At 52.1% G+C, this 14,567-nt stretch overlaps 1 protein-coding gene across 1 annotated transcript in view; it reads right to left on the bottom strand.

Moving 5' to 3' along the window:
• The window catches only part of GALNT16 (polypeptide N-acetylgalactosaminyltransferase 16), a 108,340-nt gene extending 99,518 nt beyond the window's left edge, over positions 1–8,822 (bottom strand). Inside the window, exons 1-2 of the mRNA XM_037832452.1 lie at positions 8,651–8,822; positions 7,919–8,208 (exon numbers count right to left, since the gene is read on the bottom strand). Of these exons, the coding sequence (XP_037688380.1) occupies positions 7,919–8,095 (177 nt within the window). The 5' untranslated portion in view covers positions 8,096–8,208; positions 8,651–8,822. The remainder of the gene's footprint in view (positions 1–7,918; positions 8,209–8,650) is intronic.
• Positions 8,823–14,567: the final 5,745 nt, after the last annotated feature.

Consider the following 14,567-nt stretch of genomic DNA (forward strand, 5'->3'; position numbering starts at 1 on the left):
GGACATGTTTCTGAGTACAGAAACCTACAGCCCTTAGTGATCTGCCCTCCATGTCTGACCTCACCTCCAGCCGCTTTCCCCTTGTTGGGCTGCAAGCAAGGTCACTTGTGTTGGTGCCCCAGGCCTTTGCAATCTGGAACACTCTCTCCCTAGAGATCTGCATAGCTCACTGTTTCCATTCATGCCTCTGCTCCAATGCTATTTTATCAGAGACGCATTTCCTGGCCACACTTCTCTCATTTTTCTGCCCCCTTATGCTACTTTATTTTATTTTCACAACATTTGTCACCACCTAATACATTATATATTTATCTGGTTTGGGTCTCTTTTCTCCCACCAGGATGTGAGCTCCTTGAGAGCAGGGATTTTGCCTGTTTTGTTATCTCCGATGCCTATATCAGCTCTGGCACACAGAAGGTGCTCAGTAAATGACTGTAGAGTGAATGAATTAATGATGCCTTCAGCACTTCTGACAAGTGTGTGCATAGGGAGGCGGTGTCACCCGCATCACATGATCTTTCCTGGCTGGTCCTTTGCTGTCAGCTGTCACTTCTCAGTGTGTCAGCAGCTCCTAGGGATTCCCTCGTCCTGATTCTTCTAATCTGCGGTAATTGTAACCTAGGAACAGTTGAAGGTTGCCAGGGGATGACCAATGTCCTGGACTCCTTAAAGTGATATTTATAAACAATGTTAATTTCCAGGCTCTGGCCTAAGTGCAATTCAATGCCTGTCTTCTGAGTAAAGTCTGTGGGCATTGTGACAATTAATTTCTCCGCTCAGGGGTCTTTGTACCTTCCTTCTGGTCTTTCTGGGTACGTGCTGGATTGTTGAGGTGTCTTAAGTCTTCCTGTAAATACTTCTGCTTGTGTATCTGAGGGCAATCTCAGATACACAAATATTAGTTTCTGCTTCTAGTTCCGTAGAAGGGGAGCTGCATAGCTCAATTAAGACAGCATTTCAAGGGGGGATATGGCCCATTTAATCTATATGAGAATTTAGAGGTTTCAAGCTCTTTTGAACACAAGTGGTCTGGGTTCTGTACGCCTCCCTTTTTTGCCTCATTCTCCCCAAATCGAACACTGTCAGGCCTTGAGCCCTGATTTAGGGCCACCTCACTTACACAGAGAGGTTCAACAAAGCCAAGGATGGTTTGAGCTGAGAGAGACCTTGGCGATCCTGTTGTTCAACACTCATCTGAAAGATGAGGCAACTAAGGCCCAGAGAGTAGAAGCAACTTGCTTAAGGACACACAGCCGTGTGGGAGCAGGACTGAGCCTAGAAGTGTGGTCACGTGCCTCTCTCCACTCTCCTCACACCCTCCTCCCTGACAGACAACACCTGTTTCCATTCTGGGTTGCCCCTTTCTGACTGGTCCCAGCTCAGCTAGGAGCCAGGGGAGTCCCATCATAGCAGGTCTCACAGCCTTGAGCATGTTTAGAGATGTCACTGCCTCTGAGCTCTGAGACGGTATCAATGTTGAGCCATACCTCACTTTATGGAATGGCAAAAAGAGGCCCCGGTGCCTTTAAGCTAAAGCTTGAAGCTTTTCCTAAGGGGGTCAGAAAAGTCGACAGGCTACATCTGAGGTAAACTTGCCTAATGCCCCCTCAAATATTGCCTGGAGCCTCATCTTCCCTTTATAGAACAATGAAAAGATTCTTCCATTCTCCCTCTCTTTCCCAAAATACCCCAGCCTGCCACTTCTATCTGTCCTGAAATGCTCACAAATGTTGCACCTTAAAAAGGCCTTCTGGGTGGCCATACTGTCCCTAGCCAGGTACTGTTAAAGGATGCAGCTGAAATCCAGGGGCAGGAGGGACACAGGCAGGCCTGGACTCCAGCCTTCTCCACAATCGTGCATCTCAGCTGCAACCTCAGCCGGGCGCCACCTGGGAGAGCAGTGGACAGGTCCCTGGGGAGACAGGACAGGCAACTCGTGAAATGTACCTGGGTTGGATCAGGGGAACAGAAGCAGTTGACATGGGAAAGGTCAGAAGCAACGGGCCTCAGCCAAGCAGGAAAACCTTTGTGGGCCTCAGTGTCTGGGAGCAGGAGAGATGCTTCCTACTTTGCCACTTTCCACCTGGCCAGCCTTGGCCCCCTCCTTGCCTCCCTGCTTGGCAGCTCCAAAGGGCCTAGGAGGGAGCAGGGAATGTCAGCGAGGGGAAAAGCAAGGCAGCAGCTGCCGGGGGAGTCATGAGTTTCTTTTAAGTCATCCCCCTCACCAGCCTCTGGGGCTTCAGGCAGGCCTGCTTCCCGGGGGGTTAGGTCTCCCGTGGGGCAATAATTTGGACCTTATTTTGAGCTCTGTCTCAGAGCTGCCTAACATCTTAATAAAGTGTCAGGACAGTGAGCTTTTTCTGGCTGTTGGAAGCATTTCTCTGCCAACAGGGACTGTGAAGAGAAACTGGTCAACCTTTGGAACATTCCAATGTTGGACGGTCCTGTGAGAAAGTCTTCCTTCTTGTGAAATGACATCTCCCTGAAACTTTTACCTACTGGCCCCAGTTCTGTTCCCTGGAACCCTACAGAATAATTTAAATAAGTCTCTTGCCTTTTTTGTTGGCTCGACACTAAGTGTCGATGAGGGATTCAGAAGTAAAACACAAGGTTAAGATGCGTACCCTTTAATTGAGGAGTCATCAAATATTTTAAGTATTAATTATCTTTATTGATTTTACCATTATAATATTAATACATGCTTATTACAAAAATGTTGGGAAAAGCCCAAAAGTGGAAGGGGGTGGTTGGTTAACCTATAATCCTACTTTCCTACTGTTAATATTTGTTCTGCATGGGTTTTGCATTTTTTTCACCAAATGTTCATGGACTGAAATGTACAGCATGGTGCTGAGCTTTGTGCTGTAGGAAAGACACATGGATGCATCCGACTTGGGTCTTGCCCTGTAGATGCTTCAGGGGAAAGAAGGCACAAGCAAGGGCTCTGGAGTCAGAAACACCTGGTCTTAACGTGCTTACTAGTTGCCAGACCAGGGGTAAGTCGCTGAATCTCACTAGGCCTCAGTTTGGTCATCTGTAAACTGAACCTACTAACAGCACCTCATTAGGTTGTTGAGAGGATCCAAAGGATAAAGCTTGTAAAACATTTCACATGGCATCTAAGCGCTCAACGAATGAAGCCACTATAACTAAAATACAGAGTAAACAATGATCATGGCAGTCAAACCTGTGTGGATCAAAGACCACAAGCATTCAGAGGAGACAGACAGACGCATAAAAGTGTTTCCAGAGTAGGCCATATACAGTCTGTGATGTACCAGGCAAGCACACTGTCTGATTAAGAGAACCAGATTTATGGCCAAGTGTAATCATCACTCCACTCTGGTGTCTGAAAGCTCGGCTCCCCTGCTCCTTTCCAGTAGACTCGGGTCCAGCATCTATTTAGCCTCCTGTATCTTTGCCCTGCTAGTCTTGGGTAAAGTGCTTCAAGTCTCCTCAAGAGGCAGACATGGTATAAATCTTCAATCTTGTAACTGTAATGAACTGCTCAGCTACAGGCTCACCTCTGACCTCAGGGCGGTTTCCTCTATTACGGCAAGCCGGTCCCCTGGGCAACTGGGCCTAGCTTTGCCTGCCAGTGCCCCCTCCATGTCTGCCTGAAGTGGCATTTCCAGACCTGAGGTCTTCCTCTGCTGGCAGAGCCGCCAGACAAGGCACCTGAGAAGGAAACCATGCTCCCAAAGCCCTAGGACAGCCGGCGGGGGGAGTTGCTGTCAGCAACAGAAAAAAGGGACCCATTTCAGGAGAATGAGTAGCCCCTAAGGCTCTTCCTTGGATCCCTGGCCTCCCAGAAAGGGGACTGTTTGGCTGTCAGGGCCCTTATCTGTCTCTGACCCCTCTGGACTGTCCCCACTTCCCTCAGGCAGGTCTCAAAGTAGCCCAGGACCCAGGAGACGGACCCCACTGATGGGAAATCAGACTCTTTGAATCTAAGCATTTTGGCAAAGCAACTTGTGGTTGTGTGTGTGTCACCCTCCCCCCATCCTCTTTCTCATGTGTGGCACCAGGACAAATTGAATATAAAATCATTTTCTGCCATTTAGGCAAAGTGTATTCCCACAGTTCTAAAATGCAAACATCATAAATAAAATATAAGCTCATTCAGATCTTACTGAAGCCTCTCATCTCAGAGAACAGCGCTGGAAAAAGTATCATCTATGTGCCCCTCTGCTAGGGGTGGATCACTGCAAGGCCTCAAAGGTTACTACAGAACTTTCCCTGGCAGGAGCATGTTCCCTCCAGAAGCCATAAACCTCCCAACACCCTTTGGAAGAATCCTTTTAACACCACTTATTTGCATCTAGAACTGAAACTTTCATCTGCTTATCTAAGGATCAACAAATCTTAAAAATTATTTCAGCCACAATTTACACATAAAATACCCGAGGTCCAGAGATGTGAAGCGTTTTGCCCATGATCACTCAGCAGTATCCAAATTCCAGAATAAGAAACTCCAGTTTAGGAAAACTCTTGCCTAAAACTTTCATAGTTCTAAACAGGAGACTGTTGTTGCAAATGAGTACACCCATCCTGAAAATACTCATAATGATAGTCTTTTTTTAAAAAAAAATGTAAAGTGAAATTCTGTGTATCACACCTTAGCATCCTACCCGTGCCTGTTAGAGAATTGGTATCTGCAGATGAAAAACCTGGGCCCCAAGTCAAACCAGTCACAGATATTCTCCCCAGCTGTGAGGCCTGAAGATGAAGAGGCTGTTGGGGCAAGACCAGCCATGGCTGCTCTGTATCTGCTTTAGTTGCTGTTCTGTGCCAGTGGCATTCGTGGATTCAAGGCAACGTCCCCAAATTCACTGCCTTGCCTAGAAAGCACAGCACGGAAAACCACCAACTCTGCCTGCTGCATCCTAAGCAGTCACACAGGGGATGGAACCAGCATTTCCCTTTAGTTTTACAGATTCCATAACCAAATATTTCTCCTCAAAATTTGTGACACATGGGCTGACAGCAAGCTAGAATATTAAAAATCAGGACTTCCTTTTGAAATTCAGCCCTTGAGGTTGCCATGCCGACACCCCACAATGCCAAACAAGCTTCTCCAAGCTCCAGAAGCAACTTGGCTGGCTTTGAATAGCCCAGACATTCTGTTCTACAGACCCTCCCTTTCCCAACTCAGCTCTCTGATTCCTCCAGGGAGTGATGATGACGCTTCTCTGAATTTTCTCAGCCTCTGTTAGCAGGCCTGGCCACATCATTCCCTAAGAATCCGAAAAATCACATGCAGCATCCTGGTCCAAATAGCCAGAGAAATATTTTAAGAAGGCAAAAAGACAGTGAGTGGTTACCACAAATTTCAGGGAGAAAGCAAATCCTCGGCTGCACCTGCCACTTTTAAGTTGAACAAAGGGTTCAACTCTAGAAATGCTGAATACACAGCTCCCAGGTTGGAGATGGGGAAAAAAAAAAGTTAGGGAGCTATGAAGCTTGGACCATTGAAAGCCCCCAGGCAGAGATGAGCAAACATCCCTCCTCACTCTTCTAGCAAGTTCTTATTAAGTTCTGCCATGTGCATCAGCGTGGAGATGCAAGGAGCTTCCAGCCTGGTCTTTGCACAGGAAGCTTATGTTCAGCCGAGACAGGGCAGGCAGCTGAGAATCACACGAAGAGAAATGACTTGAAGAAGGAATATAATGCAAGGCTGTGTCAAAGCAGTGCATGACCGGGGACCACACAGGTGGAAAAGACACCCAGGGCTAAAGCTTAAGAACAGAGAGGGAGCTGGCTGGGCGCCTACATGGCAAGAGAAGGCTCCACTGTTCTTTGGGGACTTCCACCCTCCCTCCCTTCCTGCACCTCCTCTCCCTGGCTTCCAAGTGTCTCCCTGTTACTCCTTCACGCTTTAAACTTAGCTTTCAGCTCCCACCCTTTTCTAAACTGCAGCAAGCCAAACCCCAGGGGATCAAGGAGAGGGCATGAGGAGGTTCGGTGGAGCTCCCCATGACTTCCAATTTCCATCCCTCCAGTGCGCCCCATCACCATGGCGGGGCTCTCATAACCTGAGTGGCCTTCCCAGCTGATCTCACAGGGCACTTGCCGGAGCAGGAGACAGGTGCACGAGCAAAGTCAGCATTCTGCAGCAGAGACTATGGTAGAGGAGAAGGTGATGGGACCCAGCCTTGGGGCTCTGCTTCCCGGCAGAGGCTTCTCTGAGCTCTCTTCTCTCCTTGTGCCCCTCCTCCTCTTCGTCCAGCTCAGACCCTCCTCCCGTCACATCATGTCACTGCAGAGAGGGACCCAGCCTCTGGCCAGCCCGCCTTTCCCCCGCTGACCCCAGGCCCACTTACCCTAAGACCTGGCTGGTCCTCTGGGGCTGCAGGGCAGGGAGACCACGTGGATGAGCCCACAGTGTGGAAGCTCCCTGAGGGTCTGGGGATCACTACTGATTTGGCCAGTTCAGGCTCCAACCTGTCCCCCCACTCAGATCTCTGACACTCTGGGGTCTTTGCACAAGGACATTTTTCTTCATCAGTTTCTGCCCAAGCATCGCCAAGTGCTTTGGAAACAGTGTCCCAGGGACAGGGATCCACATCCCAGAAGAGAACACTCCACCTAATCAGGTCCACCCCCAGTGTGGTCATCTGGATCAGGAACTAGGAACTGGGGGCCTGGGGACAAAACCCACAAACCCCAAGGTCTCCTCAGGCAAAGCCGGGAAATGGTTCCTTTGCAGGGGCTTTTTTCTTCTCTTAGGTAACAAGCCATGCAACCTGGGGCAGGACGGCAATATGACAGCACTTCCAGACCGAGCCCTCATATTCCTGGGGCTCAGAGATGCCTTTGGACAAGTATTTCGGATTCTTCTCCGCACAAGCCTCCGCTCTCCTGACCCCGCACGTCAGAATTGTCACCCTCCACCACCACCCCCTGCCTGGCCCCACTCTGCTCTCCCTCCTCCCTGCCCTCGTCCTGCCTCTCTGCCGCCCAGCAGTCCGTCCTGAGGATCTCCCAAAGCTCTCGTCCCCCCACCTGCCCCAGTCGGAAGATCGCGTCTGAGCGCGCCTCTTGGCGGGTCCCAGAGCCTCCCGCCTCAACAGGTGCCCCCGCCAGACCCCACAGCTGTCACCTGGCCCGGGCGGAGGCAGCGACAGGAACGCCCCCTGCAGGGCGGCAGGGGGTCCGCACGCCTCCGCCTGGGTCCGGGGTTCACTCAGGGCCCCGCAGTTCCGTCGAGGCCCCCGCCGCCTTTGTTTCCCGATCCGCTTTGTCGTGGAGCTGACCTCACGCAAAGGAATGACCGACCCCGGTGGACCCTTGTATTGGGGGTGAGAGGTGCGCACAGGATGAGACCTTTCCCAGAATCAGAGAATCCGGGGGTGTTAGTGGGAAGTCTTCGGTGCCCAAGAAGCTGGTCCAAGTTGGCCCAAGCTGGAGAGGGGGAGCGAAGCCGGTAGCGGTCCCTGGAGACCCTACCCAACCCGCAACCCCCACCCCACGTCTCTTGCCCCCAGGAGACTGGAGAGGGGGTGCGCACCGCCACCTCCGCGCCCAGCTACAGCGGGTCCCACTGACGGCTCGCTGCGCGCTAGGTCCAGCAGCCTTCCCGGCGGGCGAGGCGCAGGCAGCCCCCGGGCCCCCGGCCCCAGCGGCGCAGTGCCGGGAAAGCCGCCACGTTCCCAGACGCGCGCGCAGGCAGGGCCCACCAAACTTGCAGCACTTTCTCCCAGCCCCCCACCCGCTGTCACCCTGCCTCCATCGGTGAGCCCCAGCCCTGCCAGCCCCGCAGGGGTTGCCATAACAACGATCGGAATGCTCCAATATATACAAAACCGGTCCGGCGCGGCCGGCACGCAGCCCCCCGCGGGGCCCCGAGCCCTCCGCAGCCGCGCGGGGGCAGGACGCGCGCCCCGGCTCTCCGGCCGGCAGCGCGGGGAGTACTCACAATGAGCGGGATGGTGCGGTCCTCGCGGAGCTGCTCGGGCCTCCCCCCGGCCCTCTGCGCGCCACGGCCGCCGGAGGATGCTGCGTGGGCTCGGTTGTCCTGCCATAAGTAGTAGAAAGTGCCTAGGATCCAGGCTACGGTCAGGATGGCGATGGCATTGGCGCGGATCTTCCTCATGGTGGGCGGGCGGGTGACCCGGGTGGGGGCCGGGGCCGGCGAGCTCTCGGGGCTGGGGCGGGGGCGCTCACAGCCCCAGCTGTTTGTTTTCGCCCGCGCCTGGCTGCTCGGTCCTGCAGAGAAGAAAAAGAAGGGGTGGGGTGGGGGGGATAGATAGGGAGAGACAGGAGCGCAGAGCGATCCTCACGGTCCTAATGCCCTTCAGCCCCGAGCGCGCGCGTCCCCCAGGCGCCGATTCATTCGCGCGCAGTGCCGGCCCGGCGCTCCAGCCCCCGCCAGCCACCGGGGCCGCCGCGCGCCGGGAGAAGAGCACCGCGGGTGGGAAGCAGTGCAGGCCTTCCTTCCGCGCCCGGGGACCCGGCGAGGCAGACGCCCGCGGTGGAATGGCGATGCGCCAGAGCCAGCCTCGGCTCCCACCGCCCGGCGACAGAGCGCTCGGGGGCTGTCCCCGCGCAGCCCTGGTCAGTCCCGCCTACCCCCACCCACCCTGGACCGAGCGGCCCTGAGTCACCCGCTGGAGATGCGCGACCCCTAGCCCAGGCTGGCGTCACGAACCTGCAGTTCGGGGCTGCGTTCAGGCACCGGGTTCGAAGTGTGTTCGGCGAGTCCTTGGGAAGGGGGGTGGCTAGGAGGGGAAGAGAGTCCTGAGTTTGCCCAGGAACACACCGCAGCCTAGGATTCCCGGGCGCCCGAGAGCCCGCCCTGAGAAGGGACTGGAAACTGGTGCACTTGACATTCGGGGAGAGCGAAGGGGAATGGACGCTGGCTGCCTCACAGACAGTGAAAGAAGAGTGGGGCTACAACTACCCCTCTTCTTCACCGGCCCGGGGCTCCCAGTTTTTTTGATGCTCTCTTCCACCCTGCCTCATTGTCCCCTTGACAATTCTGAGGTATCATTATCACCATTTCATCAGACAGAAAAGAGGCCAGAGACCAGATGATTCTCCCGAGGCCACAGAGCTAGTCAGTGAGCAGAGCCAAGTCTAGAAGTCATCTCTCCGTCTGACAAAGTGCGATACTCTGGTGAAAGACAAGGACACAGACATCATTGAGATTCTGCCCTGGCCCTAGAGGCGCTGAGAATCCTTGTGAACTATTCTCACTCAAGGCGGAAGGCAGTGTAGGCTAAATTAGTTCTAGACCAGCACAAGGTAGGGCATAGAGCAGACAGTCAATGAACAGATGTTAAATAAGCGAACAAAGGAACACAGAGGAAGGAATAATGTATTGCAAGGCAGTTTTAGGGAAGGCTTCCCAGAGGAGGTGGCCAATGAAGAAACCCTTAACAGTCAGGAAAAGGGAAGGGGAAGGCGGGGTATCAGCTGCATGAATAGCCTCAGCAAAGGTCCAGAGGATGGAAATACTTGTTAGCGCAGGGAAGAAAGGCCGCCTGGCATTGTTGGGGCCCAGGATGGTGGGAAGGTTAGGTGGGAGTTGAGGTTGCTCAGGCTGGGCAAGTCTGGACTCCCAAGGTCCTTGAATGCCAGGAAGCAGAGTTGGCAGTGACTTTGCTTCCAGCTGGTACTGCTGAACGTAGACATCAGGTAAACAGTGAGGTCGAAGCATCATGCTCTCTCCCAACCAGCCCCATCAGCACCACACTGAGGCACAGAAGTGAAAAAAGATGGTGTTTCTGTTTCCCCAGCACTCAGCCCTGAACCAAGCATGTAATTTGTTGCTCAATAAATTTCTGTTGAAGAGAAGAAAACCCTACTGGCTGTAACTGTGATGCCCTCACTTCAAAGTCTAACCACAAGGCTACCTCAACAAGTCCCAAAATGGCCCCATGAAGAATGTGGGCCTTGAAAGTAGGGTATGCACAAAAGAGGGCCACACAAAGGATCTGAATAAGTAGCCGAGAGTCAGAGGCATGAACTGTGTGTGGCAATCACATACAACAGGAGCTGGACATGAGGAGGCAGCTGTCCCTGACCAGGGCTTGAGCGTTTGGGCACCTTCCCAGGAGCAGTGGCCCAGCCTTGGTCACCGCAGGTGTCTCTTGCCTGGGGAGTTTAATCTGACTGCACTAGGGTCTGGAGTTCATTGGCATAGACAGAGAAAACCACCTTGGGGCAGATCCAGTGGTCATGACATCTGTGGGAGACCAGAGAAGACCCAGCTCCTTAGGAAAAAGGCCTTATAGGCAACTCCAGTCAGCTAATTGAAGTAAAGGAGCTGCCCACCTGGAACCCTGATTTCCACTCAGGCTTTCAGGTCAGCCAGGTGGCAAGACTTGGGACAGTGTCGTCTGTTGCCATTGGCTGCTCCCCTCATCCCTGCCTGGTCTATGCAAGTCTACTTGAGAGAACAAGGTGAGAGGATGTTGGTAGATCCAAAGACATCACATCAGCTTCTGGTGAGAGGCTACAAACCAATCCTAGGCAAGAGAAATGAAGCTGTTCCATGCCAAACTGATATTAAGCTCTTGGGGTTTCTGGTGCCTTCGTAAGGAAGGCCCCCATGAGGGACAGGAGGGAGGAGCTGGAATTTGGCAGGGTTTCTGCAAATCTCACCACTTACTCCCCAGGACTCAGTGGTTAGGATGCTACACATCTGCACCAAATGGTCACTCCTTGCGAGCTCTCTCTAAAAGAGCAGGCTTCCCTGCCCCCCATGCCTAGAATAACTCTGTAGGTGCAGCCTCTGTAGACAACATCAGACTTCACAACCAGCACTTCCTGAGATGGGCACAAGAAACTTCCCTGGGAAATGGGGGATGGCTAAGGGAGGCAGGTAATTACCAGCCTCATTTGACCAACGGAAGTTTGACACTGACAGAGGGGTTGAGTGATGTACCTCAAGCCAAGGACTAGCGACTGGTAGAGCTGGGAACTAGGAACTGCAACTTGGTCTTTCTTCCAGATTCTGACCCCAAGTAGGCACAGAGCCCTCCCTGAGATGGACTGCAGTGTTCAGACAAGAGAGTGAGCATTGTTTCTCTTGGTCCTAGGAAGGGATTCCATCAGAACAACACCTAAAAGACTTAGTGTTGCCTAACATTCACTGAGCTGTGAAAATAAGAATATGTTTATATACATATAAATAATAACAGCTACTGTTTACTGAGTACCTACCAGGTACCTGCAACTATGCCAGGCATTTCACATACAATATCTCGAAAGCTTCCATCTGCAGATGAGGCCATTGAGGCTCAGGGAGGCTCAGTGGCTTGCCTGGGGTTGCACACTGGGTAAGTGGTGGAGCTGTGGTTAAGTCCTGTGCCATTTTCACATGTGTCACTGGGTGCCAGTGCAGGACTTCTGAGGCCACTGGGCAGTCTGCAGGGTAGTCAGAAATTCTGTGTGCAGGGATCTCATTTTCTTCTGTAAAAGGAGGGATGCAGAGAGACAACCTGAACTTCCAAGTTCCTTGGGCATTTTGTCCCTTGCAGCATCACTCTCAGGCTGTCCAAGCAGCACCCAGGTAAGCTGGGCAAAGTGCCACCTGCCCCTGGCACACGTGGAGGCCCCAGGGAGCTCTCTCCTGTGCGTTCTGGTGTGTATGTGTGTGGGGGGGGGCTTGTTTTTGGAGGGGGTCAGGATATCAGAGGCGAGAAAGTACAGCTCAGAACCCTGGTTCTGGAGTTGAACTACCTGAATTCAAATGCTGATCCAATCATATATTAGGAGTGTGGCTTCAGCAAATTCTTAACCTGTCTTAGCCTCAGTGTCCTCACCTGCAAAATGGAGGCATCAATAGCCCTCAACTCGTAGCATTGTTGGCAAATGTTGGATGAAATAAACACGCCAAATCCAGCGCCTGGTACCACCCCAACCCCCTAGAGGCCCCCTCCCTCAGGCACTGCTCCAGCTGCTGGGGAGGGGGTTTCCAGAGGGGTCTACCCAGAGCACGCATGGGCTGCTCACTGCTTTCCTCTCCAGCCACGCCCAAGGTCCCCGGTGGGCTGAGGGCTGGGCTGGGGAGAGGTGGCAGCGCAGAGCCACAGTCTCTGATGGGTGTTCATTCCTGATAGAGTACCCGTTACCCTTGAGACCCTGGGCCAGCTCAGAAGCCCCTTGCCCTGTCTATGGTTGCAGCAGGGGCCTGGAAGGCTGGTGAGGGCACCTGACTGGACCCTCCATGTCTGCTCTAAGCAGGAAAGGAGACAGGAACGTGAACAGAGCATATGCTACAAAACAGCAGGCGCTGCTGCAGAGCATTTGAATAGATGATCTCAGAATACTCACAAAGACCCCGTGAGGAAGGCTCGGGCACCTCCATTTCACGGATGAAGAGACTGATGCTGCGGAGGCCGCCTAGCCATCAAGTGGAGTGTTTGCTACCCACTGCCAGCTGACCCCACTTAATGCACTATTGTCTCCAGGAAAAGCTATTTACTTGTAAGTTAAGCTTCTGTAAACTGAGTAGTTTATAGGTGGTAGAAAGGACCTGGATCTTTGAAAGGAGCTTGCAAAGACTTCTTCTTATCAGCCATCCTCCCCCTATTTGTCTGATAACCCTGGAGTTTTATTTATCAGTTTCTGCCACTAGAATGTAAGCTCCATGAGGGCAGGTGTTCTTGCATGTTTTGTTCATCACTGTTTATTTGGGGTTTAGAACAGTGCTTGACACATAGCAGTGGCACATAATATGTACTCACTAAATATTCCTTTAAAAGAAGGAAGGGAGTTCTTTTAGTTTCCTGGCTGCTAAATCAAATACCAGGCAACCAGGTGACTTAAACGATGGGAATTTATTGGCCCACAGTTTTGAGGCTAGAAGAAGTCCAAAATCAAGACATCATGTAGGTGATGCTTTCTCCCAGAAACGTGTGTTATGGGGATCCTTGGTCCTTGGCTTTTCTGTCAGGTGACAATACACAGGGCAGCCTCTCCTTGCCTCTCCCTTCTCTTACAGGCTCCATTGACATTCAGCTTCTGGCTGCTGCCTCCGGCTTTCTCTGTGTGTGTCACCTTCCCCCATAAGGCCTTCAGCAGTAGGGTCCTGAGGCAGGTGGGCCACACCTTAACTGAAGCAAACTTCATCAAAAGGTCCTATTAACAATGGGTTCACACCCACAGGAATGGGTTGAGTTTAAGAACATGTTTTTCCGGGGTACATAGCTCCAAACCACCATAGGAATGAAAGAAGGAAAGAGGAAAGAAGGTGGGTTTCTGTGAAACATGCACTTCTCTCTTAAGTCAAGCACTTGAGAGATGGGTGCAGGACTTGAGCCCAGAGAAAGGGGGTGACTGGTCTGCTTCACTGTGGGGCAACATCGTATGTAACTCAGGTCCCCCGGCAGTCAGGCTGGTGCCTCCTTGGGAGCGGCTGACTCCCTTCCCGAGTCATAAGGCCAGGGCCAAACCCTGCTTCCCCAGGATAAGGGGGTGAGGAAGTCCTTGGTGGCCATCTAGTCAGGGAAGGAATGACCCTGATTTGGGGGTATAAATGCAGGAACTGCAAATGTTATTACTGATCACGAAATGACCCAGCTGTTGCATTTGGGAATAATAGGATTGCAGAGGCTGGGAGTTAATTAGAAATGTGTCAAATGCTTTTATTAACAGCCAGGAATTCATACAAAGAATAAATGTATAAATAAAACAAACTGGTCAGCAGAATTGGTCCCAGAGGAGAGCCTTTTCCAAGGCCTCCCTGACGTTCCTGTCCCTGCTGCCTTCTCTTTCATCCCTTTCCATTCTCTAGAGCATCTGCTGAGCTGAGTGGCAAAGGTCCCCACAACAGACCAGACAACCCACCAGGATGCCAGGCTGGTGCCCAATTGCATGCCTGTCTCTACCTGTCTGAGTAGGGCCTGCCCACCACCTTTTGTGTATAGTCAGCATCTAGCACAGTGTTGGGCACCAAGGCTGCGCTCACTAAATATTTGTCCAATAAGTAAATGAATAAATGAATACCAGGGTGTCAGGCTGCTGCGACTCCCCATTCCCATGAAAACACCAACCAGCCCACTCAGACTGCAAAGCAATGCCTGTGTGCCCATTGGAAAGGTATGCCAGGCCCTTCCCTTCCTTTGCTTGTTAAACAACTACATGCCAGGCGCTTCTGGGTACTAGGAATACAAAAGTCAACAAAACCTGGAGCAAAAGTAACGTTAGAGGCAAAAAAGTTTCCCAAATGTAGGTGATTGGCAACTGCAGACTAAAAAGATAATACACAATTCTTTATTTTTGGCTCCTGTGAAATGGGCCTATTGTTGAGTAACATTTAATTTGTTTATTCAGGGCCATTTTCTTACTGCCCCATGACACAGTGAATGGAGCAAGTCTTGGATCTCCACCACGGAGTTTAATTCTATTGGGCACATTTGTCACTCCTGAGTTTCCTTTTCATCTGCAGTAGTGTGCCTTGTGTGCTCCACCCGCCCCACCTCATGCCTGAACTCATGAAGCTCAGCTTGCCACCAGCATGCTCTTTGAGGCTGAATTGCCAACCCAGAAAACCCCTAGTGGTCAGTGGGAAAAGGGATGTCCATGGGAGGCATTACAATTAGCTGGGCATTTGTTTC

The sequence above is a fragment of the Choloepus didactylus genome, chromosome 4 (assembly GCF_015220235.1).
Source record: "Choloepus didactylus isolate mChoDid1 chromosome 4, mChoDid1.pri, whole genome shotgun sequence".
NCBI lineage: Eukaryota > Metazoa > Chordata > Mammalia > Pilosa > Megalonychidae > Choloepus > Choloepus didactylus.